Source organism: Echeneis naucrates, chromosome 10, assembly GCF_900963305.1.
Source record: "Echeneis naucrates chromosome 10, fEcheNa1.1, whole genome shotgun sequence".
Lineage (NCBI taxonomy): Eukaryota > Metazoa > Chordata > Actinopteri > Carangiformes > Echeneidae > Echeneis > Echeneis naucrates.
Genome location: NC_042520.1, coordinates 9,673,805 through 9,700,116, shown reverse-complemented (window position 1 = coordinate 9,700,116; position 26,312 = coordinate 9,673,805). Strand labels below are relative to the sequence as shown.

The following is a 26,312-nucleotide window of genomic DNA, read 5'->3' as shown; positions in this document are numbered from 1 at the left end:
GTCATGGTTGAGAGGGGCAGAATAAGGGTACAACCAGTAATGATGACAGTTGTTTTTCTGGAAGGCTAACTTTGGCTTACTTAGCTCCATGTTTGGTGTCAAAAAATTGACATAGATTGTACTCCGCTTCATAGCACAAAAGACATACCAGTTTTCCTCCTGGAATACAAACATGTATTCGCCTTCCCATCTTTCATGAAACAGCCTTCCCTCTGCATCTATTTTTTCTCTTCCTGGGCATTTTGGGATCATTTGTATTTCTCAACTCCAATGTTGAAAATCGCATTGATCTGGATACACTGCAATCTGTCACTTCGCAGGTAAAATAATCAGCATGCATTGTGGGAAATGTAGTTTATGGTCAATGCACACTTTTGACTTGTTTATTTTAAGACAATAAGACATTTGAAGCTCTCGCGGGCCACATCTGGACTGCAGGCCTTGAGTTTGACACATATGCTTTAGACTTTGTTTTAGATCTGGATAAGCAGCAACATATTTGTTTGCCTAGGTGTGTTTTTGGGCAGTGACAAGGCATTTCAAGTTGAGGCAAGAGATACGCTATTGTGTTCTCCTGAATGAAAAGCTGCTTGTCAGATACTGGATGAATTTTAGAGGTCATGCAGAGGTCCATCATACAAAACAGGACTTTCAGACCTAGACTTTGATACAGTAACCTGAAGTGTGGTGTTCAGGTTGCTATGTCAAACTCGGAGCTGTAGGATTGTGGAAAACTATAGTGTGGTGAAGTTCATGGAAAAAAGGACAAGATCCCATTCTGGCAAAATAACACACTGAAGGAAGACAGCAAGTGATTGTACAAGAGAGTTGTGTTACGTGAATGGTAGTAACAGATTTGTTTCTGTTTTCAAGTTACTGAACACTGAGGAAACCAAACCCAGAGTGCAAAAATATGAAATAGGAAAAAGTTTTGTCCACACATGCAGCGGGTGTAACCGGTGAGTGGTGGTTGGGTCACTCAGAAGAGAAAAAGCAGGGAGACAGATGATCGTTTTGCATCCACTTTACAACAACCCCACTTCCTTTTTTTTGTCTTTTTAAGCTTACCCAAGCAGCGGCTAGGAGAACTTTGACTGAGGTAAATGCAATTGAACTGCAGGAGCAGATTCATGAGCTCATTTTAACTTAAGGATGCAGATGTAAATATTTATCCCTGTAAATAATAATTATGTAAACACGTGTACATAGTTAACTGTGTAAAAATTGTAAATATATTTTTAGCAAATTAACTTAAATGTATTAATTAGCTTAACTTTTAAATCTTACTTATATCTGTAGTACATCCTCCATGAACCATACAGCTACACAATAACTCACCTCTGACAGGCAGAAGCAGAGGTGGACAGAGTACACAACTGCACTACTTGAGTAACAGTACAGATACTCCTTTTCAAATATTATTCCAATACAAGCAAAAGTAGCTTTTGTCAAAATATCACTTAAGTATAAAAATACCTCAGCAAATACAGGAAAGGAGCTTTGTCATTACACAATATACTGATGCAATTCTGCTACAGACATGTTTATAGCTAAAATACCTTCAGTTAAAGAGGACCGACAAGAACCGGTCCAGTCTCTACTCTCTGGAGGGGTTTGGTCCGGTCCAGAGGTCTCCAGCTCCGGTCCTGGAGGGCCACTGTCCTGCATGTTTTAGATGTTTCCTGCTCCAACACAACAGATTCAAATGATTAGCTGTTTTGTAGCTGAATTACTAGCTCAATTACTGTTTGTGGGAAGTAATTTATAACTATAGCTTTTTTTCCCATTTCCCATTCACAGCAATCTTTTTTTTATTTACATACTTTTTACCCTGTATTTTTATTTATTTTTGCATTCAGCTTTATATTGTTCAACGTGTTGTCTGATAACTTGCTGCTGTAACTTTAGACTTCTCCAGTTTGGGATCAGTCAAGTCTATCCGCCGTCCAGGCCTGATGACGTCAACAGTCAGTCCAGACAGTGGAGCAGCTAACGGCTAACAAAGCTAGCCTTTGTGGACGCACAAGTTCTTGTTGCCGGCTGGTGCAGACAAGCCTGCGGTGAGTTTGTTGTTTTGTAGTTGTCGCCGTGTACTTTTTAATCCACAACGTTACAGTTAAGATGACGATAATGATATAATGATAATGAGCAGTAAACAGCCGACTGTATTCCTTTCGAAGTTAGCTGGCAGGCTAACCAGCGTTAGCTAACATCTCTATATATGGCAGAGGAAAACAATTAGTTTTAATTTCATTCGTGGTGTTGTACATGTTGTAATGTTGGGTCATGTCAGGATTGTATTTAAAAAAAAAAAAAATCACCCGGTTTACTTTTTCGAAACATTTTTCTGTCGGCTGCAACTTAGTAAATGGCTAAGAAGTCTTTTAATATTGTAATTAGAATTACAAAAATGTTGCATCAGCTTAAGTAGGGTTTAAGTAAACGTATTGAAATACTAAGTTTGCTATCGTCTCCTTTCAGAAACAATGGATCAGAAGATTCCCTATGACGACTACCAGCTCCCGGTGGTCTTCCTGCCTTCATATGAGAACCCACCAGCATGGATACCTCCGCAAGAGGTATGGCACATAAATAGGACCACTTTCTATGCTTGCAAACCATGATCCCATGGAGATTCCCGTTTCCTCAGTTGGATCTAGTTTGGCACATACCATGCACTCATCAGGGTGATATTGTAACCGCTAGTTGATATCGACACTACCATTCAGAAGTTGGCGTCATGTCAGGATGCGTGGAAAGGAAGATTGTGAAACCTGATTCTATGATACAGATTTATTTAACGATTTTAATGTATATAAACAAGGATTGGAGATACATGGCTGCTGAATCTGAAATAGAAAGGTAAACATTCAACTATGGAAATCAAATAAGATCATGTTCTAGAATAGAGAAAGACAATTAAGGATACATTTCTAACGGACAGTAATATTGGACAACTTAAAGTACTTTAAGCCTCTTACCTGAATGCCGGCCTGTGAAATGATGAAAGAAGGCATGAATGAGAGGCAATGCTTTAAATAACCTTCTGGTGACCAGGTGAAATCGATCAGGTAAATGGGGTGTGGTCAGTGTGAACACGAGAGCCAATCAGTGATTAAGGGACAGGGAGGGAGGGAGGTGAAGAAAGGAAGAGGGAATGGGATAATTGGAAACCTAACAATATCATGCATCTTTGTTCCTGGACAAAGGACCAATCAACACTGGGAACATACAACATCAACTATCAGACCAAAATTGACCACAGTGTCATTTGGAAAGTGGTCATTCGTGAGAAAGAGATGGACGTCCGGAATTACCTCTAGAAAGCTCTGATGCCATCACCAACGGTTAAGATTATGTAGCGCATTTTAAGCTCTGCAAAAAGCCAGTCACTGCACATTAATCTACTATTTCCAAAATTTTAGTTAGATGGAATAGCTTTCACACTCATTTATATAATTTTGCTTGTAATCCGCAAAGATGCAAAATACTTTAACACCATCTTCTGCAAGTTATTAACGCTCTAAATTAATCACTTTCCCTACATTTGTAGCGTGTTCATCACCCTGACTACAACAATGAGCTCACCCAGTTCCTACCACGCACTATTGTGCTGAAGAAGCCTCCAGGAGCACAGCTGGGCTTTAACATCCGTGGAGGCAAGGCATCACAGTTAGGAATCTTTATATCCAAGGTGTGTGTATATTCCTGCTATTTGGTATGACATTTACTGGTGTCTAGATTTGCTGTTTTACAGATTAAATGTTGTCCATACTGTGATAATTTCTGCAATCATTTTTATAAGTATGTGATGGGTTGGCAGGTGGTTCCAGATTCAGATGCCCACAGAGCAGGACTGCAGGAGGGAGACCAGGTTCTTTCTGTGAATGAGGTTGACTTTCAAGACATTGAACATTCAAGAGTAAGTCCGTGCAGTAATTTCAAGTTGTGATCTATTCAGACTTGAATTAACACTTAAGTAATATATTTCCAATAAAATTTTCTGGTTAGTTGACAACATTTTTAATGCTTGTATATAAGAATTTTTAACAGCTTCACACCTAATATGTAGGTTCGCATATGGATAACCATTTATAAAAGGACATTTATGGATTCATTCAACAGAACTCTTTAGCACAGAGATATAGATTATCTATATCTATATTTATAGATATAAATATAAACAAGGATTGGAGATACATGGCTGTATCTATCATATACATGGCCTATATCTATATTTATAGATATAAATATAGATATAGGTGTTTTTGTCAACATTTTGCCCATGCACTTGTTTGTTGGTGAAAATCTTATTTATTCTATAACATTACATTATTTCCTTCCTTTTTAAGGCTGTAGAAATTCTGAAGACTGCACGAGAAATACTGATGAGGGTTCGCTTTTTTCCTTACAGTAAGTTTTGTATAATCTTTAACTTTTAAGTCATGAAAATTGCAGAATGTAGTCGAGATCTGCTATAGCTGTGCTGAAACGAGAAATGAGTTTATGTAGCGAGTAAGGCAATTCAGGGAAATATAATCAAAATTGTAACATGGTGCAATATCTGAATCACAAGAGCTTCAATTTGTTTTTCTGTTAAAGGAAAAACATGGTTATGCACTGTGAGAATAATAACTGTGTTGATTCTAACAGGAGAAGGATATGTATATTATCAGAAAACATCAATATCTATTCTCTTACAGTATCTATCGCTATCTACCTATCTCTTATCAGGAGTTTACAGCACGTTGCTCAGCCAACATAAACTTGCTATGTTAACCTAAGACACAACACCAGATTCTAATCTATTTTGAATGTGTAATTCAGATTTTGCCTTTAAACATTTTAATATTATACTATTACTGTAGAATATGTTTCAAGGTTACATGAAAGCTTCATAATGAACATGTCCCTTGCTGAGGGAGTAAACCTGGAGAAATTGAAGCGTTTTAGCACCCAGATGCAAACGTGTTTCAGCACTCACATAAATTAGCTGCTTTAATTAATGCCTATCTTGAACAAATGATACTGAAGTATATTATACTACTGTGAGAACACTCATCTTTTTTCATTTGTCAGACTACCAAAGACAGAAGGAGAGGACTGTACATTAGGTGGCAGCAAAGAGAGACGTGGTCAACAAACATCCTGACTCTCCTCGTACAGACTTCAGCTTCTGTTCTGCCTCTGCTGCACGATGACTGATGCATGACTAACAAAGTCGTTGAGAGTCGTCCGTGTAGGCCAACATAAACTCTGTTAAATGTTACATTTCTTCTCTCACACAGTTGAGAATGCACTAATCTACTGTGACATATAATTTTGACTCTGTGATTTTATTATTATTTTTTTTTATTGATTTTCAGTGTAATCTACAGAGCAGGGCAACAGAAGAGAGTTTTTGTTGGTCAAACGTAATATTTAGAGATGAATAATTTAATCAATCAACTTTGTCTCTGGGTTTTTCCTCAAGGCCGAATGAATTTTGTTACAATTGTAGTTTGTGAAATACGATATTAAGCTCGAGGTAGCGAATGGGAGCACTTTACACATTTGTGTTGACTACACTGACAGAGACGTATATTACAACCAGTAACTGTACTTAATAAACTGGTAACCGGGTGTATATACATGAAAAGAACAAAGTACATATAACTTGGATTCCACTACACACTGACACATTTGGCACAGAGATAGCATGGCCTCAGATATTGTAAGACCAAATTATGTTGATTACACAAGATCTTTACATTTTTAAATATCATTGTGAATACACTGTACATCAAGTTTTTAAAGTTAACAAATATTTGTAATTATGTGGAAAATATTAAGTTGTATAACTAATATAAATATACTATACAAAAGATATTGTATAAATATGCGGACTCAGCATTTGATTTATATTGTCATATATAATTGTGTTTTTGTTTCTTACACACATCATTCAGAGTTCTGGCCTGATATTTTTAAATACCTGCTCTTTTCATCTCACACTGTCTTGTTTTTACACTAATGATTGCCATTAAGGAATGCTGTTTGGTTTATCAACCTGATGAAACATTTCTCAATGATACCGAGCTCATGGTGAAACTGCAAATGTGCATATCATTAACAAGTAAAACAAAATAAAAATATTTGAACGAGAGTAACCTTTGTCTTTGTGTTCTTGAAAAACCTGAAACTAAGCTGGAGCTGAACTATGTTCTAGTGCAAGTAGCCAGACTTGTTCCGCTAAGTTGGTTTTCCTTGAAACTGATAGTAGAATGAAGAAAAAGCCAGTCCATGACAACAATTATCAAAGCATGTTAACCATGTGAGGTTTACTGTTTTCCTCAAAATCAAGATCAACATTGTTCACATCAAGTATCATGAGCAGAAAAACCAAATACCTTCAGCCTGCAGGGCTTCATTCAGCATCATTTCTCCATCTGAGTACGGTTACTTCAAATAAATAAAAGGTTTCCTTTACAGTTGTTCAAATCCTTCAGGTAAAGTAAGACTTACTATATACATTTCACACAGCAGAGGTTTACTTACAGAGATCATCCCCCGATCATCTGTGTAAGTATCAGTGCAGTTCCAGTCAGTATAACATTCAAGAATTACAATGCACATTGTTTGATTGCACATTTGCCTAATTGCAAAGAACGTGCAATGGCCTTCCAGTAATAAATATGGAAAACAGACATCCAGGATAAACGCTCACTAATCATGGCTAAATAAAATGAACTTAAATTTAGAAATGAGATGATGATAATTCTAATCTCTTGACTTTTTTTTCTTGAATTAGAAGGGCTGTTGTGACTGTAGTGCTGCACTGTGTAACCCCCAACTCCACACATTGTAAAGAATTTACACTGCACTGAATACTGGAGAGAGATTTAGCTTAGTTCAGCATTGGGTGAGGTGAATAGTAACTTGATCTGTGCTCATTTCCATCAGGTAAGATAACTGTAAACACTTCAGACTCCTCCTCACCCTGAAAGGCACGATGATTTGGAAGATTGAAAGATAAGGGCGAAAAATTGGGGATCTGAAGTCCTTTTGTGATTCTATGTATATACAATCCATTCCCCAATCTCCCCCTCTTCCTCCTATCTACTAACACTTGGATGGGATTCAATTGCTGTCCTCGCCATCCTGAGCGTCCATCTTGGAACTCTCGTCCACATTTTCTAGCGAGTCCGCTCTCTGTATTGACAGCTTGGCTGGGTCCATCATGGCCAGGGTGTTCTGCTTCGGGTGCAACCAGGGCTTCTGGTCTGGAAGGTTCTGCTGCTTCCACTCTGGATAGGTCTGTCCCGCCTTGTGTACAGACTTCATCACCTGAAGGGAGCAGGCCAAGAGGGGATGTGATTATCAGAGGTATGGCAGTCCAACAATGACGATCATACCACACCTTGATTCTCAGGGAACAAAGTCACCTCAAGATTGAACAAACACTAACACAGGCTGTAGTGATTGTGAAAAAGTTTTATAGCACTGACACACCTTTACACGTCGTTTTCTTGTTTTCCACCTTTTTGAAACAGGTTTCAAGAAATTACAAAAAGCCTGCTAACGTCACACTACTGTCCATTGTTGTGTCCCACTGTTGAAATAGCCATTACTTCTGTAATGAAATGCCCGATACATCTTGGGACACTGCAGCCCAATTTGTACCTATCATTTTATCTCAACTAGCACCTAAGTGTTGGTTCGATTGTTGGCATAAAATGCCATCAGCAACTATGTTAATCATCAATAAGCCCTAAAATTAAATTTTAAGCTAAAGATATTAAGAATGTCTCAATTTGACAAAACAAGCAATTGTGGCCTCTGGGAATGTGTATAATTTTGATTTTATAGATCTAATAAATAATTCAGCGATAATAAAAATCCTTTGAAGTGGCAGTCATGAACAAGGAGGCACTCCTCTCCTAAAGAAACCTGGAGAACCTTCAATACTTCAACAACTGTTTTGTTTAGTGCTTCTTAGATGACCGCAGTTTGTTTGAAACTGTTTAATCTCTTAAACGACTTTTTAATATGTATTTGAAGTAATTACTAGTGCCTTTAAACTCTTTTTAAGGACTCTTTTAAAGACTTTCAGTGATATTTATTGTTACATGTTCCGTCTTATTACGTTTCCTTTATTGAAATTGCGATTACTGGGTACAGAGGATCAACATATGTTTGAACTGAAAAGGCACTTATCCATCTCTGATCCACTTTGTTCTAAATAGTTTCAATTTGTGAAGGATATGAAACCTGGGGAACAAGTTCTTCCAGGAGAGAGCAACTGTACCGGGTCAGGCACTTATACTAGGTTTCTATGGTTACCATTGTCCTTTAAAAATCAAATGAAACCCTCACCCCCTTATGTGCATACACCTTTTCCTCAGGTCTCACCTTGTGCAAAATTCATGCATCTTAAATTTTCCACAGTCAGCATTATTCAAATTTAAACTAAAGAGTTTCGGATCACACTTGAGTGATCTACGTACCTTTGGAGCCAGAACGTGAGATGCTTTGTTTACCACCCACTTCGGAAGTGAACCTAGAGCAAAGAGAAAAATTGGCAAACTTAAACAATGACTTAAAATATTAATTCACTCATCCATCTTCAACCGCTTATCCTTTTCCAGGTGGCTGGGGGTGCTATAGACAATCCCAGCTCACACTGGGCGAGGGTGGGGTCATCCTGGACAGGTCACCAGTCCATCACAGGGCCAACACACAGAGACAGACAGAGACCAACAACCACTCACACTCACACCTACGGACAATTTAGAGTCAGCAGTTAACCCAAACATGATGTCTTTGGACAGAGGGAGGAAACTGGAGTACCCAGAAACCCATGCAGGCACAGGGGGAACATGCAACCAAACCCACGACCTTCTTGTTGTGGGGCAACAGCGCTAACCACTATGCTGCCGTGCTTATATTTGAACTAAACAATGTAAATGTTGGTTGTGGTGTTACCTTTGGGGTCGGCTTGTGAAAGATAAATGAAAGTACAGCTATTTTGTCCTGTTGCCTTGACATAATAGCCAGTGAGGATGGAAATGGCCCTCACAAGGTCCTTGCGAGGAGGATACTTCTGGAAATGCATCGAAACAGTTTGTTCAATAATGAGTACAAAAAATGTTTTCAAAACTTTCAACAAGTTAAGCAATATGACATAATTACGATTAAGAATAAGAAATGCTTTTAGGCAGGGCAGTAGGTGTGTTCAAAGGCAGTGGGTGCTATGTGCCTGTGAGTTTGTGGTGCAGGTGGCATACCGGGTGCTTGACAGAGAAGTTAACGATAATGTATTCGTCATCCGTCACCTGCCACGAACGCAGCGTGACAACATCTCGGTTCTTTATTGGCTTTGGACAATTCCCTGCAGAGAAAACAAGAAGGCACATAAACTCCACTCATACTGCATTAAACTTCCTTAATTTGATCCGTTCTTCGCTGTCAAACTTTACACTCTACAAATGCACCCATGTTGTGGCAATAAATACAGCGGTGGAACAAGAGACGGTTCACTCTTCGACCCTGAGGGACCGAGTGGCATCACAAACACGTACCATCGCTGTGGATGCGTTTAAAGGAGGGTAAAAAGCTTGGGTTGCTTATGGAAAAACAGTGTTTCACTAGGACTCAACTTTTTACAAAACAGAAGGCTTCAGGTAGCCATTAAAGTGTGTTATATTCACCCTGAAGTTATTGTTTCATGACTTAGATCCAGTCGATGAAAAGGTGTATTTTATTAAAACATTTGAAATGAAACTTTGTCTGTCTCTGAGCACACAGGTTGATGTGGAGATGGGACTGATCGCAGGGGTCTTACAGGAGTAGTAGCCCACATCAGCGTTGGCAGAAAGCCGGGCGATGTCAAAGCTCTCCAACATGTTGGGGTCCCATGTCCTCCGGTACTGGCCGTCATGAAGGACGTCGAACATGGTCGCAGCTGAGACATCATCGATTGTCATTTTACACTGAGAGATAAACCAGATAAGAGATAGATGATGAAAAACACCAAGTCGCGTTAACGGCCGGCTGTGATTTATCCCAGTTTGATAAAACTGAACTCACCTTGATCTTGTGGATTTTAGGCTCCTGGTTTCCTTTATTTTCGACCCACACCTGCATCCCATTTTTATCGTATTTGTTCACCCAGTCGTCGGTTGATAAACACTGATTTTTGAAGTCAGCAAAAACCGTCTCGTCGGGTAAAATACTTGTAGCAGACATATCTCAGTATCTAAAAAAAAAAGTTATTAAAAAGAAAAAAGTCGCTAAAAGAAACGAGGTACACAAACCAAGCGGTGTGTGTCCGTGTGTGTCTGTGGATGGTTGTCTCTGGTAACCTGAATATATGTGATCGCGGATCAAGTCGAGCAAGATTTTTGTGTAACATTCCTGAGACATGCTGCGAAAGCGTCACAGCACTTCCGGTATGCAGGTGTGCCGGACAGGTGAGCCCCCCCCCTGCAGAATCACCGCCAGATGTCCCCTCCCAGTCCTGACTGAGGTTTAATCTCAACCCACAAACACTAACTCAGTCATTAAAGGGAATGTGGACCACGTGATCCCACAAAGTTAGTTTGAAGCTGAAATGACTTCTCACATATTAACCAACAGAAACTCATTCTGTCTCACTCTGTCAGCTAAAGCTGATTTAGATTTAGTCAGAACACACCATAGATTCGCATTGCCTCGATGTCTGGAAATGAAATCTCAGTTAACCGTTTTTAAAAACTTTAAAATCAACGCTACTTAGCCACACCTGTATGTTAACTAATCAGTAATTCTTCAGTCATACTGTGACACGAACGTTTCACAAACCTACATAACAGGTTTGTTACCTTCAATTGCTGATGTATGTGAACTCCTGTACTGACAAAAAAGCACATACGTTTGTCTGTTGACTAATTTGTCACAATCATGGGAACAGCATGTATAAGACTGATATATAACAATCAGGGAAGGTGCCTTGATAAAGACAGGGGTCATGGATGTTAACATTTTGGTGAAATATCTTTATTTTATTCCACGTGATAGGCCTACACATGTGTTTCATTAACTCCTTTTATACATCAGATAGTAATGATACATTATTCACACGAACGTTGCTAAACACGAGTAGACAGCATATTTCAAATGGACAGACACAATTCAGAATAGCACAAAGCTGAGTATTTAGTCAGTGACAAGTAATTGAAAAGCTGCTCACGTTGAAATGGTTCTTACATGTTAATTACTTACATTTTTAAATCCATTTTTAAAACCAGACATTAAAAAAAAAAAAAAAAAAAAGCTACAGCAAATGACCAGTGTCCTTTGTTGTGCTATGGCTAGTTAGTTGGTTTGTGTTACACTGTGTGTCTGGAGATGGCGTAGCCATTACCTGCGACTGTAAACCAAACTACTGACTACACACACTGCAAAAAGTGATTTCTTTTTTAAATTTTTTATTTTTTTGCAGTGTCATGACAAAACTTTACCAGGCCTCAATGTCGCATTTAGATGGAATCCCAGCAGACACACAAAATATAAATAAAATAAACTTTCAATATACGTGCCATCTGTACTTTTGGTCAAGCATACAATGTTATCCATATGTCCCAAGTTACAAAATAAATAAACACATAAAACCAAGTCCTACACAGGCAATAGCAATACAGCAAAAGAATACTGCACCTAACTTCTCTGCACTTTTTACAGCAAGGGTGTTAGTAAGCGTGACCTGTATCAGAACACGAATTCTTATGTATCAGCTCTACAAAACAACGAGAGAAGCCATGAACCAGTCAGCAGGCTTCTTTTATATTTTACAATATTGTGGCTTGATTCAGTGCACAACGTTGGTGAACAAACAAGCAAGGCATCTGTGTTCTTATCCATATAAATCCTGCATGGTGAGCATGCTGCATGTTCTTGCAATAGTGTAATCAACACAACACAAAATATCAATGAGAGGGTACGTCATAGCAACTGAAGTGACAACTTTCCATCGGCATGGAAAACCGATACACAGGGCCTTATTTCATACAACGGGGCACCTAATAATTGAAATCTCCTCAGATGTGTTAGTATACGTGCAGCTAATTCAACACAGGAAAGACAGTTGCTATAGTTTTAATGCAGACATAGTTTCAAGTTAGTAGCCATTCTAATGAACTTGGGATGGTTTCCCTTTAAAATGAAAACAGATGTTTTTATACATCCCTTCTGTAGCAATGTTTTAAACAAAGGTGTCACATGATATGAATTTGGTCTAACATGCTGTTGTATTCGACAGTTTATGCCAAAAGATGTGTTAGGTATAAATGGTACCAAATGAATCCAATAGGCACCCTCTTCAAGAAAAAGGGGCTATGTGAGCATAATGTGCTAATATGACAAATTGCACTGCCACTGGTAAGATCCTGCATCTTCCTCAAAAGAACACAAAATCCAAAAATAGTCAATTATCTGAGACGTACTATGTATCTCAGGTGATAGGATGAAATAAAAACAAGTGAAATACAATGGGCTCCAAACTCAACCTTGCAGAGTTGTTTAAATAATCCCAAGCACTTTTACTTTACAACAATGACAAGAGTAACAGCACTAAGATTCTGAAATGTGCAATAACTCATGAGCAGTTAGCAATGTCAATTGGCAATCCTATATAATGCCATGCAACTTGATGAAAATCTCAACATATCATGTAATTTATGCCTTGCTTTAAATGTTTACTTTTGAACTGTTTTTCCCCAGATAATCTGTTTCAATACAGTAATGCACACCCACACAGTTACTCTGAAAAGTCACTGAGTTGAAAAGGAAAAAAAAAAAAAATGAAAACAAAAAACAAACAAACAAAAACAAAACCCAAAACCAAACAAATGATAGGTCTTCCAACCCAATGGCACTGTGCCAAGGGCGGAGAGTGGCCACTGAGAGACAAGCTGTTGGTGGGGAGGAGACAGGCTGGGTGGGGGTGAGGTGTACTAGCATGAGCAGCTGCTCTCGGTGACAGTCATCTCTGGCTGTTTCTCCAGTTTGATATCGATCACTGCGAGGGTTTGGTTAAGCAACGTCCCTGATGAATTAACAAATTTCATTTTTTCAGAGTTATCTGAAAAAGAGTTATCTGTGATCTCAACTGTAACAACCATTCTTCATTTCCTACCATCGAAGCAATACAGCCTTAGAAATTATATTACTTGGCAACAGTGTGACAATATGTAGAAAAAAACCTTAAAAAGGATACTGTCCTCTTTGCTTTTCTCTGGTGTGCTATCCATACCTGGCAATGCAGCAGCAACACGACGGAACAGCTGAAAAGCAAAAGGAGAATTAAATCCATACTTTGAAACGGAGTTGGATTTATGGTAAAAAAACAAACAAACAAACAAACAAACAAACAAAAAAAATAGCGGTGGATGATCTGGATGAAATAAATTTTTTAACACTGAAATAGCTTGGCATTGTAGCTTTTCTGATGAATACACCACAGATAATAAAATGTGTTTTTGTCTCCCTGTTTTCTAACAAAATCTACATTGTCGCCAAAATATATTGGTAGGAAAGCGCCAAATTTTTGTTTATCATCAGATCACCCATCCCTACTGTGAATTGGACTATAAAGAGTATATACAGAAAGAAAGTGTTACATAGTGATACATTTTACTGAATTCCATGCAAACATAATAAGCATTTAAGCAGTGATACAAGATGTGACTGGAATAGCTGATAAGATAACAGCATTAAAGTGAAGGTTGTTGTCCAAGCCTTCTCCAGTGAGCAACTACATAATATTTGCAAAAACGATTTGAAATTTGCCAACGATTTAGTGAACCACACAAAAAGTTCTTGGTCAAAGAAGAACAAAGGAGCTGTAACTTGTGCAGAACAAGTGAACTGATAATCCTGTGGAGGAAAAACACAGCTGATACAGCGGTTTGGTTGAAGAATACTACAGTCAAGATGAGCCGGGAGACAGGAAAAAATGAGGCAGAAGGAGTTAAGTGTAAACTTTTAGGGCAGAATTAGCTCAACTACCCTGAGAGAGCAGAATCTCTACCTGTTTGACATTGTAGCCAGTCTTTGCGCTGGTTTCAATGAACATGACATTCAGTTCCTTAGCTCTCTGCTCGCCCTCCTCCGTGGTGATCTGTCTGCTCAGGTAAAAGCAGAAAGGGGGGAGATGGACGAACAGACAGATATGGAAAGAAACATCGCAAAGAGGACAGGCCGAAAGGAGAAGGAAGAGGTGGAGAGAGAAACAAAGAGCTCAGCACAGAATCTTGTTTGAGATGAGAAAGAGAGAGGTTAGTTAAGTTAAAACACTGATAAAGAGGAAGACAGAAGGAGAGAAGTTGCTGTGCTGAGTAAAGACGAGACAGTAGGAAATCGACTCCAGAAATCACTCATTCATTCAACAGCCACCCTCTGGTCTATATCGTGTATAAATGGAGGAGTCATCATTGTCAACCCCCCCCCACAGCCCGACCTACAGGAAGTTATGACCTGTGCTGGAAACGACAGAATCATTTATCTTTACTACACCTGCTGTTGCTAAACACCAACCTGTTTGACGTTATAGCCAGCCTTGGCACTGGTCTCTATGTACATCACATTGAGCTCACGAGCTTTCCTCTCTGCCGCCTCAACAGAAACTTGCCTGCCATGGTCCCAGGAAGTGAGGGGGAGGGAGTGGTGTTCAGTGTGGTGTTGAAGAAAACACACAAAAAAATAAATGAATAAATAAAATTAAAAATGACATGGAGAGAACAGACTGGAAAAGGAAACAAAAATGTAAAGCAAAGGAAAAAAGGGAAGAACATAAATATCAAATCAAAAGAAATGAAAATATATAAATCGGCAATAAAGAAGGCTGGAGTATGTAAATACTGAGGGATGATAATCAAAATGAGATGCACTGAAGGGGAGAAATGTGGGATTCCAGGCTTTGGCAAAGTTCATCTAATTTAACACGACCAATTTTCTAAGAATAGTACATTTATAAACTCAGCAATCATTTCTTCAGCAAACAGAACAAAAAAGCAATAGTCGTTCACACATCTCTCACAACCTTTTACCTTTTATCCGCCAAGTCTGTTTTATTCCCAACAAGCATGATAATGACATCACTTCCTCTCTCTGTTCTAACGTCATCAATCCACTTTGAGGTTTGCTGGAATGAATTAAGATCTGTGGGGAGAAAAAAAATATTGTAGACCATAACTACATGAACGCTAAAAATAAATAAATAAAAAAGAAAAAAGAAAATTGGTGTATTAGCTATGGTTACAACAGTGCACAAGTGGGTGTTACTCCTTGTTAAAAAGATAGCACATCATAAGTAAGAAAGGCCATTTGTTAATAAAGAAACTTATAAAGAAGGGCAGCTTGAAAAAGAAAAAATCTTTAGGGATTGTGGAGAGTTATTGCCAGGAGTAAATCAAGTGTCAACTAAGCCAAGAGAGTTTATTTCTTTGAGTAAAGACCCGTTCTAAAAGGTTAGAGTACAGCCCTGACTCACTGGTGATGTCATAAACAACCACAGCAATGGTAGAGTCACGGATGTAGCTGGGAATTAGGCTACGAAAACGCTCTTGTCCAGCAGTGTCCCACAGCTGGAGCCGAACCTGAGGATTGGAACGGAGGAGAAGAAAAAGACAAGTAGGTGGAGATAAAGGAAGAAAACACAGAACAAGGTAGACATAAGAGAAGTGCAAGCCAAGCAGCAGAGATGAAAATGGTCTTTTAAGGAGGAATTGGGAAAATGATTGAAATGCAGCAGAGTTAGAGATGACCAGTGTTATGCAAATGGAAAAGGAGGCCATGCTGAATCATTATTGGGGCAGTTGCAGAGGATTTCTGCACATGAGGTGAGATTTAAAGACGTTTTCCATTGTTCCTTCCATCAGCCTCACATGACAGCATTTAGACCCGGCTGGACTAATGCATCACCATGGCTGATGGAAACACTCATCAGAGATACTCCCTCATCATGCTTAGTCCAGTGGGGCTTGCCGGGCTAGTAAATGTTCTTTTATGCCTTTGCAAATATTAAGCAAAGGACAAGCAGGTGAGGCATGATACCTACTGGCTATGTCATAAACCACCACAGCAGCAGCTGAGTCGCGGATGTAACTGGGGATGAGGCTGCGAAAGCGTTCCTGTCCAGCTGTATCCCAGAGCTGCAGCCGAATCTGTGGCCAGCCACAAAATGAGTGTAGGAATTTCATGGGGGGGCATTCATGACCCAGCCAGGGGATGGAAGGAGAACAAAAACTTGAAATAACAATGGGAACTAAAACATGGTAACATGTCCAACAAAATGAATGGTAAAATCTAAGACTATGTAAAAACACAATGTGAAATGGTGAAAGGGAAGTAAATGGTGGCTACTAAGCTTTTTGCAGTTTTAAAACTATTGCAGTGAGGATAATGAAAAATACATGAAATGTACAAAACTTACCGTGCGATCTTCTAGGTACATGGTTTTTGACAAAAAGTCAATGCCAATTGTTGCCTGTAATACAATAATTCCATTAAAAGATAGTTTTAGGTAGTGTTGTCTACATCTATGAAAAGTATATGTATGTTAGTCAAACATATTTGACCACATTGTATATTCAAAATCACTACAGTTTCCAAACATTTGACTTGCTCAATGAATAACATGCAAGCAAACAGGACTGAAGAAAAAAATAAAAACTAAAGTCATTTTCCATACAAAAGAATCCTCAAAATATTGCGAATCTCTATTCTTGCCCATTTTGTGTTAAATGTTGTGTGTTGGCTGTGTTGCAAGTGATGTAATCTGAAATGCACGTTGTGTAAAATCTACTTTGTGGATATGATGTTCCTATAGTGTGCAGAAAAATATTATTAAAAAAAAAATTATATAAATAATATTTGGGCCAACTTGACCTATGACAGTCATGCAAAATGTGCAATGTTAATTATGATAGTCTATTTTAATCTGCCGGTTTATTGGACAGTGGCAGGTCAGTATGAAAAGGTAGAGACCGATTCGCTAAAGAAAGAGAAACCCTGGAGAAAGAAAAACAAAAAAAACAAAACACTCCTATATTAAAAACTGATGTGAGTTTTGTTTACTGATATTAGTCCTACCTATGAAATGTGAAGTCAGGAAAGTCTGAACATTGTGTGGATTTTCCAGTCAATCCCTGTCAAGTATCTTACTCTAGCTGCACTCACACTGATCGTTTAAGCTTAAGTCCGTGCTTAGTTGAATTGTTGGCTTTCCAGAGGTCATATATATTTTTGGATAACCACTCTTATTTCTCTTAGGGTGCCACCCTGAGAGAGATAAGAGTGGTTATGTGGGCTTGTATTCTTCACGTGCAGCTGCTTTGAAAACTATGCATTACCAAGAAAAAAAAAATCCTTGGCCTGGAGCGTCATAACTGAGTCAAGCAATTGCATTTAGCCTGTACTGTATGACTTTATATTCAACAAATACAGGTGTCGCTAACTTACTTAAGGTAAAATGATCTTAACCTTTTGGTTTACACAACAATGGCCTTCATCTGATCATTGAGTAAATCAACAGTGATGAACATGGAAAGTAATCTATCTAATCTGGTCATAATAACTATTCAGAAAAATGGTTTTTGAGATATGTCATATATTGATTAGAACAAAGTCAATCTTGGCATATCATTCTGCATCATAGTGCGATGAGCATGTGTTATTACCTGATAAGTGTTGTCGAAACTGTCATACATAAACCTGGTGATGAGTGAGGTCTTCCCAACTGTGCAAACACAATAAATACAACTTTAATCAAATATCACATTACATGGGACCCAAACTCCATTGTTCAAATCTAATCCCCACTTCTGATCGACCAGTAATTGTGACTGTGGATCATGCAGAGGAAAAGGGACTCGATGACACGACACAGTGAGTGAATTATCATCACTGATGCAATGTGGACTGCTGAACCCACACGCTGAGCTGGCAATATGGGTGGAGCCTGAAAAATACGATTTTCCCTTAATCAACTTCTCACGTCTAAGTTGAGGAAAACTGCCACAGCCATGTTGGAAATCACCCCCAAAATCCAACCACGTACAGATAATGTCAGTGTCCGTCCGTCAGTCCAGGCCGATGTTAAATGGCCGGGGAAGGGCCGACTGGTCCGGACCGACCGGCCGACGTGGCTCCGCCAGGTGCTGTCTCTGGAGGCTAACTGGCTAGGAAGTTCAGCAGCGCTTCACTCACACAGAAAATTTATAATGTTGGCTTTATTTAACCGTGAGATTGTAATTGGAAGCAACAACCCCGGCCCCCGCACAAAGGTTTCAACTAGGCGCTATTTAAGCTCTAATAATGGCTAAAATTACTGCCACTATTTCAGCCCGGCACGGCTAAGTAGCTAGCCGGCTACGTTTGGCTACAATTACGTTTGTATGGTGATGCTGATGCATCACAAGCTAATGGCCAGAACAAGGACCGGTCCATTATATCCGTGACAGCCCATCTGAACACAAGCCACAGATGTCGGCGGCGTGAGGGCTTAAAATGACCTGATTATACGCATTTCTCGTTAAGTCGAGGACGAGATGTTTGGCTAGTTTAGCGTGTTGCAGTTGTCGAGCTTGGCAATGACATCATCGCCAGTGAGGGAAAACGTCCGGGTCCATCACATTTTTATCACCTTCCCGTCTGCCAAACATCCCACCGACATTGGATTAAATCATTCAATGTCTGGATTTGCATCCCCCGTGGCCTGCGATGTCCGGTGAGTCGCTTTCCCCTCCTACCCTGCAGCTAGCTAGCCGGGCAAGCTAGTTAGCTGATCTTAGCTACTTCTCTAAAACACATCACCCACATCCAGACAAATTTGCACCTCGGGACAATCATCTCCATCTTACCACTCTGCTCGCCCAGAAACACCAGCTTGAACTTTCGTAGAGGGTTTCCAAACTCACCGCCGCCGGTCGTGGTTGACATTTTTGTTTAAAAATACAAACAGCTAGTTTGCTAACTTAGCTAATGATGTGATGTGTCTAGACCGGAGAGGGACAAGTAGTCTATCTATCCCCAACACAAGCCAGCGCTATTGTCCCTTATTCATCCAGAGAGAAACAGCACAACCAAGAGGCTGCACGAAAAGACTTAATAAACTGCAGACATTTATGTGTCAAAAAGTTATTTCTTTTTTATTTTATTTTTTTTTTTAGCAGACATTAGCACAGTTTGACGTCTCAAATATCGCTGGTATAAAATGTATGCATATTATAATAACAAGCATTAACAATGAAGTCTGTGTTGAAAGGAAAAAACTTTCTTGGCTAAAGCTTTCATAATTAAATATATTTTCTTAAACTCGCTTTTTTTCTTGAAGCCATCAAACAGCATATACTTTTGTCCCAAAGCAGTTTTTGATATAGGGATGTTCCCAGTGTAACATACCAACGTTTATTATTATTATTATTATTATTATTATTATTGAAATACTTGACAAAATGAAGAAAGACAAAAGAGAGTAGTTGGGGAAACAACACGTTTATCTCCTTCTCTTGCCTATAAAGGGGGATACATGTAAGAGTATTTTGAGGATATTCATCCAATAGCTGCACATTCAATCATAATATCTCATTGCTCTAATGACACAGAAATAAACATTAAGAATAAAAGAAGCACTGCATCTGAAGTCGTCATCACACACAGAACAAAAAATACATCATCTATGCTATGAAAGGGAAATATACAACATGTATTTATTTCTATATAATGCTATGATGGCATTCCGAGAAATGTCCCATAAAGTTAAGACTCCTTTTCAGTGATGGTGCTCTTGCAGTTATGCTTAATAAAAACTTTTGTGCAAAGAAAATACTGACATAGTAGTGGCTCACTGACAAACAGTGCTTCTCTTCACTTGTGTCCAGTCCCCTTCTTGTTGTGTGTGATTTTCGCTTCATGGCCGTCCCATCACTCCATGGACTCAATTGTGATGTCTGCTCTGTTGATTAAAAACTGATTCATTGACTCCAACATTTCACCAAAGTTGGCAATGCGTTTCACAAGATTGTATATACAGCGAAAGCTAAAATAGCTAACATGAAACACATTTATTAAACTCAACTCTTTTTGTGTAGGAATGTGGACTATATATCCATTCCATACAGGCATACATGCTGCTATCAGTTTCTGATTTTATTATAAAATCATGGAGGTGGAGCAATAATTAATCAAGTTTAAGAGTTCACACCAATGTAACTAGTGTAGGGTGAAACTGCACTAGTTCAAGGACCTTCCCATCCCATCTTTTTTTTTTCAGAAAGCCACCATGGCCTTTTTTTATGAAAATCTTTGTCTTACAGAAGAAACAGTCCTTTGCATGTATTGTTGATTATTTGTCATGAAATAGATCCAACATCAGTGCTTAAATTTGGCATTTATTTTTATAAAAACAGAAAGATACATGGCCCTTGAAGAAGCGAAGATAGTAAAACAAGGTGAATCTATGGCGACCTCACCTGCACTAAGAAGCTTTTAATCCAATGTTCTGTGGTTAATAAAACACACAAACACATAGAAGATGAATATTAGCAGCTTGACACAAACATCACAGCCGCAAACAAATGGTTGTCTTTGCACAGAGACTGTTATACTCACACTTCTGCTCAACAGATAGCAATGACATGCAACAGATGAACAAAATGGGAGGACACAACATGTTAGTCAGATCAGTTTTGGAAAACCAACTAATACTCTGCAGTATTTTGTGGAAAGGAAATGTCTCTTTAGACATTTAAATTGTTAAAGGTGCACTCACCTGCAGGTTTTGGGGACATCAGAGTCAGTGGAAGCTCAACAGTGACATCACTGAAAATAAAAACAAAGTTTTGTTAATGAAAAAGAAGAAAAAAGCAACTTGTATATTTTGCACAACACATGACAAAATGAGGTAAAATCAATATTTACCTTCCAGTTAGACCACCCAGCAGGCTATTGAGAGGGAAAGACCATTAAAAAAAAAAAAAAAAAGCTTAGTCACCACAATTTAATATAATCATTTGCATGTAAATATTTTGTATTCTGTTTAAACATACCCTCCACCAGACACCATTAGAGTGACCTTCACTTTGTAGGATACAATGATTCCCTGCATCTCCTTGTCTCCTTGACTCCTGGGAGGAGACAGGAATAGTTTACTCTTAAGAACTGGGGGGATTTGGTCTAAAACACGATAAGTGGATGACACTGTGTGGAGTTGTATCACCACCGCTCAATAAGAGGATGAAAAACTGCCCTGAGCTCACTGTAAGCTCTTCAAAGAGAGATCTACAGTGGCTTACAGGGTAGTGGAAGCGAGGTGGGTGTCTTCATCTTTTAGCCTTCCATCCACTGATAAGCCCCGTTTCTCTTTATTGTTGGAGAGCAGGGGGGTTATTTGGAAAGACTTCTCGAACGTAGAGTTGGCATTTATTGTCTCCCTGTACATAGCAGTAAGACAAACAAATGAATACATAAATAGTAGAATTTTAGCTTAACACCAATTATTTGTGTTGCATTATTTTCCCTTAAATCATACTCAAATTAAACCCTCACCCAAACTCCTCACTGCAGACTGTTTTGGTGTAAGTGTCAGATGAGTACAGGGCCACATTTGTCAGCTGCTCAACTGAAGAGGAGAAATCAATTCTGCATCAGTTAAAACCTATTTCTCTCTTCACAGAAAGTGAACTGAAACCTTAATTTCAATGATACAATTCAATATTAATTATTTACTCACCTGAGACCCTTATTTTCTTCACAACCTTAGAGGTTTCATTTTTGACTTTTACTGTCACAGTGATTGGGTCTCCGTGGTAGTAAATCTGAAAATAAAAGTGTTTTTATGTAGAATAATTTAGCAATCAACACCTAATTCACGTTATATGCAAAGAATGCAGTCTCTGTACTTCTGTACCTCTTTTTCAAGGGAGGCTTCGAGGTTAACTGGCTTGTCAGTCATCATGAACTGCTTGGAGATATCAGCCTTGGGTCCAGACTTGTTGTTCGCAGGTGCGTATTGTATTTTACGAATCATCAGACGGCAAGTGTCCCTAAAACCAGGAGACAGACAAAATTATATCTCTCTATCTTTTATTCTGCTGCAGCTTACGTATGCAGTGCAAGGTTGAGAGAATTGAGAAACAGTATGGTTTGGCAGTGGGCATACATACTTCTTTTCAATGACTTCATCTGGATTTGAAGCTGTATTGGCAAGGTATGCTTTAACTTCAAAGTCAACGCCACAGGCCTACAACAAAACAAGACCCAAATAAAAGATTTGGCAAACATTTAGCACACTGCAAAAGAGTAACTAAAGATAAAATATATACCTTGCCAGCATCATTTGGCCCAGGCTGTAAACTGACTGAGCATGGAAGATTTGTTGGCATCTGAAAAAAGTGAAGAGAATAATCAGAATCAAAGTTGAAAGGAGAGGTAAAGATTAATGCAAGGAGCAGAGGAGAGTCGATATTTTGTGTAAGAACTGGGTTTATTCTTTCTCACCTTGAAGGAAAAGGGACATCCCTGCTCTCCAACTTTCTTCAGGAGGGATTCCTGCATTGGTGATTTGGTTGCATTTCCATCAACAGGTGGATACACCTGAACGTACTGTATCCAGATGTCTCTTCTGAAGGACAGCCCGATGACATCCAAGTCTTCACTTCCATAGCGGAAAGCGCAAGCAAGGTAGACAAATACTGCAATGGGAAAATGACACAGGGACACAAATCAGTCTGTGTTTGAGTAAGATTGAGACTTATAACTAACTGTAAATGTTAATCAGCAAAGCAGATACCTTTTCTGCCATTAAGACCAGAAGGATCCACTTTAACTACGCCATCTGTAAATTGGTGAACAATCAACAGTGTTAGATTTCACAGAGATTCACAAGTGCATTCATATGTTGGGATGCAAAACAGGCATTGTGACACACACCAACTACTTCCACTGAATCCACATGATCCACAAAGTCTCGCTTCCCCAAGTACAGGGCAATCTGAGAGAAGCAGAAACGCAGAGAAGAAAACAGTCACTCCTTTGCCAAGGTTACAAGAGTTTGGAAGTTATTTCTGGAAGTTGGAAGAGCTACATAGAAACTGCACTCCTCCTAGGCCCAGGGCTGCCCTGTAATGACTAGATTATAGAGGCCACTTACATGTCCGTTGCCGCTGGTCTTCTTGAATACCCTGAAAAGAGAGAAAAAGAGTGACTAAAAGGTCACACTTTTTTACACACCTTTGCGTTTGCCAAACCACAAAGATCCAAATGTACACCCATTATGACATCACAATCACTTTCTCTTTTCATTAATGAAGTGGCTTTTGCCACAATTTTTACAGAGGAAGCCTGCCTTTGATTCTCACTGACACAACAAAAAGGACAGTTACAAAATAATAAAAATTATTGTTTTTCTCTGCAATCCAGATATAAACTCAATCCCAAACAAGTTTTCCGTGGCGGTGGTTTCAAGTGAGTGTCAGTTAATCTTATCAAAACTGTATCATTGTTTTCCAAAATGAAAATCCTCACAATTCATCATATTCAGGATTTATCTCTAACCTGGAAGATTCAAGAGTTTGATGGGTCACAGTGACTTTGCCACATTGTTTAACTGTTTGTTATGCTCCTCTTCTTGTTGCTTGTAAATGAATTAACCTTTTGATCTCTATGTTGATTCTGAGCCACTTTTGTTTTCATCAAACGATCAAAAGATCTAAACTGAAACAGTTACAATGCCAAGATACTTGCTGAATATTGTGGATAAGATAAAACCCCATAAACTCACTTTGACATGTTGATAGTGAAGCTATAGATCCAGTCTGAAAGTAAAAAGAGAAAACTTAAAGCATCTGCATTCTTCTTCTTCTTATCAAAGTCATTACTATTATTATTATGTCTTAATGCCAATTTTGGAGAAGTGTTTTCAAAAATCTTTGATTTCTTAGATTTAGCAATCCAAAAGAGTTACAGTCACAAAAAAGATAAATGTATCATTCTAAAAGTACCCTTTTGTTATTGTAAGATATATTTATTTAAAATAATATTCATAACAATAGTGATATTAATAACAATAACACAAATAATCAGCATAATCTTAATGTTATCACTGTTGGATAAAGTAAGATATAACAGATGAACTATTTATTTATTTATTTATTTATTTATTTTCAGAAATGACTCACTTACCGTGGCCTCAGTTCCGTGTCACCTTTGACAGAGTATAGTGTGTGAGTGCAAACCACTGCCTCCTGTTGGCTTTTATACGATGACCCCTCAACCTTGGAGCCCTCCTTGCAGCTTACACAGCTTCTCCAAGAAGTTTTAGCGCAAATCTGATTAATTCATTAGAACGCGACTGTTTTGGTCCTCAGTGTGTGTAAAAATAATGTTGTGTATCTGATTAAAAAAAAGAATAAGGTTAGAAACGTTTAGGCAGTGTGTGTAACTGAAACTTCATCCAAGTTGGTCACTCAGTCTTTGTTGGGTCACGTGATTTTTTTTTTTTTTTTTTTAGCAAAATAATGCAGGATGTGCAGTAGTCACACAGGAACAAAGATACTAGTATCACAAATTAAATGCATATTACAACTCCTGCCAACAGGATTAGGTTTATGTCTTCAGCAATAGTGCTGATTTTTCATCTCTATTCCAAGCTGTGAGTTTCACCATAAAAGCCCCACTGAGTTGAATACGAATATGCAAGGACGCGCTTTCTTATAGCTTAAAGAGGAGTAGAGCGGTATCAGTTGGATTTTGTTTGTTATGGGTGACAGATGGCTCCTCTGCCAAGCGTCGTACAATCTGTGCTCATTGATGGTTTACAGAGATCTGTCTGACCTGCTGCCTTACTGTCATGGACAACAATGTTTTGAGTTAAGAGCACTGGATAGTGATTGCTGTTCCATATTTCGTTTTACAGTAGCTGCAAGTTAATCCGAAACTACCTGAATTGTTTAGTTTTGACCTGAATAGGTACAGACCACCCCGAACGGAGGAGCAGAGAGATGTTTAACTTGTACTTTATGTCTTCCACGTTCATTGGCAAGGTCATTTCAGAGCATCGTCCCTCTCAGCTGGCACACAAATGTAGCGGTAAATCTGTTTGACGGATCAGCAAAGGATCTTCTCACTTCTTCAGCCAGGTGTAATTGATTTATTAATGAGGGATCTGAATCATTGGTTTTACTTGGGGATTTCCTCACCTTGGTAGACAAAGATAATGAGTTAGATTGCTGGATGTTCGTGTTAGCCTCTGTTCAACTGTCATATGAGGACAGGGTTGGAGATCTCTTTAAAGATGGCTGGAATGGACAGCACTGCTGTGTTTTATCACTGTCAGATCGTCAGCCAGGACTCATGCCCATACAAAGTTACCTCTTTGATTTATTAAAGCTGCTTTCCTAGTGCCCTCTGTATAACCTGTAGCTGTGCGTGTACCATTTAAATATCCATGTCAGTACAGTAAAATGCAGACCAGCTGAGCAACTGTGGAAAGCATGATTTATACTGTGGTAGTATATGGTATAACAGATTCAAGCAGTTATTTTTAAAAGTGGTGAGATGTGGGAGAGGAGACTCCTTTATGAGAAAACCAAGGTTTTTATGTAACCTGAAAATCGCAGCAATTGGTTCGACGAACTAACAGCGCTTCTCCTGTGAAGTCCTACACTTCTGTTCCACGCATTAAAACATGTTTTTCATAGGAACTGTTCCTTTCAAATAAATAGTTGTTTACTATATGTTTAATTTGCATTTGTGCATGATTTCATATGCTTCTATAGGATGTCTGCGGTTCTTTATATCATATAGATTTAAAGCTTTATCCGTGGAGGTACACAGAATCACTGGGTTGTTTCCAGCATAAGGAAACTTTTCTTATTGGTCTCTGTAAGCTAAATAACCTGAGTACATTTTCTGTTCTTTGTGTATTCTATTAATAGACATTCACAGTCATTCTGATATAGCCTTTATGTGGTTCATTGGGCAAGAAAAAAAAACAACAAAGCCTCTGGTTTGACGTTGACAAAGGAAACAATGATAAACCAACTCAAACCAACTCATTCTTCAAATTACCAAGTCACAATTCAGCTCTGAGACAATGGCTAATGATTCAGAACAACACATCTATAATTTGAATTTCATTAGTATTTTTTAGGATTTCAATCAGCTCAACTTTATTACTTATTAGTACTTTATTTTGTCAGAACATTTCTCTAGTGTTCGACATGGTGTCAAAAACTGAGGTAATCCCATTTCTGCTCTCTTCATGATGAACTGTCTCTCCTACACGCTTGTCTTCC

The 26,312-nt window shown here is 38.7% G+C and overlaps 4 protein-coding genes across 7 annotated transcripts; 1 reads left to right on the top strand and 3 right to left on the bottom strand.

The window, feature by feature from the left end:
• The first annotated feature begins 1,932 nt into the window (after positions 1 to 1,932).
• pdzd11 (PDZ domain containing 11) lies at positions 1,933 to 6,139 on the top strand. Its single transcript, XM_029511827.1, has 6 exons — positions 1,933 to 2,060; positions 2,482 to 2,579; positions 3,554 to 3,694; positions 3,824 to 3,922; positions 4,353 to 4,413; positions 5,080 to 6,139. Exons 2-6 carry the CDS (start codon positions 2,487 to 2,489, stop codon positions 5,112 to 5,114), a joined length of 429 nt encoding a protein of 142 aa, XP_029367687.1. The 5' UTR covers positions 1,933 to 2,060; positions 2,482 to 2,486; the 3' UTR covers positions 5,115 to 6,139.
• Positions 6,140 to 6,295: 156 nt separating this feature from the next.
• Positions 6,296 to 10,330, bottom strand: stard14 (START domain containing 14). The gene is made up of 6 exons (XM_029511823.1): positions 10,069 to 10,330; positions 9,824 to 9,971; positions 9,267 to 9,370; positions 8,965 to 9,082; positions 8,487 to 8,539; positions 6,296 to 7,326 (listed from the first exon to the last, which is right to left on the bottom strand). Exons 1-6 carry the CDS (start codon positions 10,225 to 10,227, stop codon positions 7,120 to 7,122), a joined length of 789 nt encoding a protein of 262 aa, XP_029367683.1. The 5' UTR covers positions 10,228 to 10,330; the 3' UTR covers positions 6,296 to 7,119.
• A 671-nt stretch (positions 10,331 to 11,001) lies between these two features.
• rab41 (RAB41, member RAS oncogene family) lies at positions 11,002 to 19,028 on the bottom strand. Of its 4 annotated transcripts, none has more exons than XM_029511824.1 (8): positions 18,879 to 19,028; positions 17,697 to 17,755; positions 16,451 to 16,504; positions 16,076 to 16,181; positions 15,066 to 15,177; positions 14,554 to 14,647; positions 13,235 to 13,301; positions 11,002 to 13,036 (listed from the first exon to the last, which is right to left on the bottom strand). In XM_029511824.1, the coding sequence occupies exons 1-8, from the start codon at positions 18,955 to 18,957 to the stop codon at positions 12,972 to 12,974; spliced, it is 636 nt and encodes a 211-aa protein (XP_029367684.1). In that variant the 5' UTR covers positions 18,958 to 19,028; the 3' UTR covers positions 11,002 to 12,971. The 4 variants fall into 4 exon arrangements, 3 of the variants coding, with proteins under 3 accessions (XP_029367684.1, XP_029367685.1, XP_029367686.1); XM_029511825.1 differs by lacking the exon at positions 16,076 to 16,181 and adding an exon at positions 15,509 to 15,614; XM_029511826.1 differs by lacking the exons at positions 14,554 to 14,647; positions 16,076 to 16,181 and adding exons at positions 14,048 to 14,141; positions 15,509 to 15,614.
• A 1,706-nt stretch (positions 19,029 to 20,734) lies between these two features.
• arr3b (arrestin 3b, retinal (X-arrestin)) lies at positions 20,735 to 23,805 on the bottom strand. The gene is made up of 15 exons (XM_029513255.1): positions 23,798 to 23,805; positions 23,168 to 23,198; positions 22,948 to 23,008; positions 22,808 to 22,852; positions 22,516 to 22,709; positions 22,341 to 22,400; positions 22,182 to 22,258; positions 21,926 to 22,061; positions 21,749 to 21,833; positions 21,565 to 21,637; positions 21,312 to 21,449; positions 21,276 to 21,281; positions 21,066 to 21,143; positions 20,938 to 20,961; positions 20,735 to 20,838 (listed from the first exon to the last, which is right to left on the bottom strand). The coding sequence occupies exons 1-15, from the start codon at positions 23,803 to 23,805 to the stop codon at positions 20,757 to 20,759; spliced, it is 1,098 nt and encodes a 365-aa protein (XP_029369115.1). The 3' UTR covers positions 20,735 to 20,756.
• Positions 23,806 to 26,312: the final 2,507 nt, after the last annotated feature.

What these genes read in the sequence shown, in the direction of transcription:
- pdzd11 (XM_029511827.1), top strand. Translation starts at nt 2,487, where the DNA reads ATGGATCAGAAGATTCCCTATGACGACTACCAGCTCCCGGTGGTCTTC. An exon ending in TAGGAATCTTTATATCCAAG is followed by an intron (nt 3,695 to 3,823) that starts GTGTGTGTATAT and finishes ATGGGTTGGCAG; the next exon opens with GTGGTTCCAGATTCAGATGC. An exon ending in GGTTCGCTTTTTTCCTTACA is followed by an intron (nt 4,414 to 5,079) that starts GTAAGTTTTGTA and finishes TTCATTTGTCAG; the next exon opens with ACTACCAAAGACAGAAGGAG.
- stard14 (XM_029511823.1), bottom strand. Translation starts at nt 10,227, where the DNA reads ATGTCTGCTACAAGTATTTTACCCGACGAGACGGTTTTTGCTGACTTC. An exon ending in CTAAAATCCACAAGATCAAG is followed by an intron (nt 9,972 to 10,068) that starts GTGAGTTCAGTT and finishes TTTATCTCTCAG; the next exon opens with TGTAAAATGACAATCGATGA. An exon ending in TTCACAAGCCGACCCCAAAG is followed by an intron (nt 8,540 to 8,964) that starts GTAACACCACAA and finishes TCTTTGCTCTAG; the next exon opens with GTTCACTTCCGAAGTGGGTG.
- rab41 (XM_029511824.1), bottom strand. Translation starts at nt 18,957, where the DNA reads ATGTCAACCACGACCGGCGGCGGTGAGTTTGGAAACCCTCTACGAAAG. An exon ending in GTTTCGACAACACTTATCAG is followed by an intron (nt 16,505 to 17,696) that starts GTAATAACACAT and finishes ATTGTATTACAG; the next exon opens with GCAACAATTGGCATTGACTT. An exon ending in AGAGAAAAGCAAAGAGGACA is followed by an intron (nt 13,037 to 13,234) that starts GTATCCTTTTTA and finishes AAACCCTCGCAG; the next exon opens with TGATCGATATCAAACTGGAG.
- arr3b (XM_029513255.1), bottom strand. An exon ending in AGACCAGCGGCAACGGACAT is followed by an intron (nt 23,009 to 23,167) that starts GTAAGTGGCCTC and finishes TGCTTCTCTCAG; the next exon opens with ATTGCCCTGTACTTGGGGAA. An exon ending in TGGTCTTAATGGCAGAAAAG is followed by an intron (nt 22,710 to 22,807) that starts GTATCTGCTTTG and finishes TTCCCATTGCAG; the next exon opens with TATTTGTCTACCTTGCTTGC.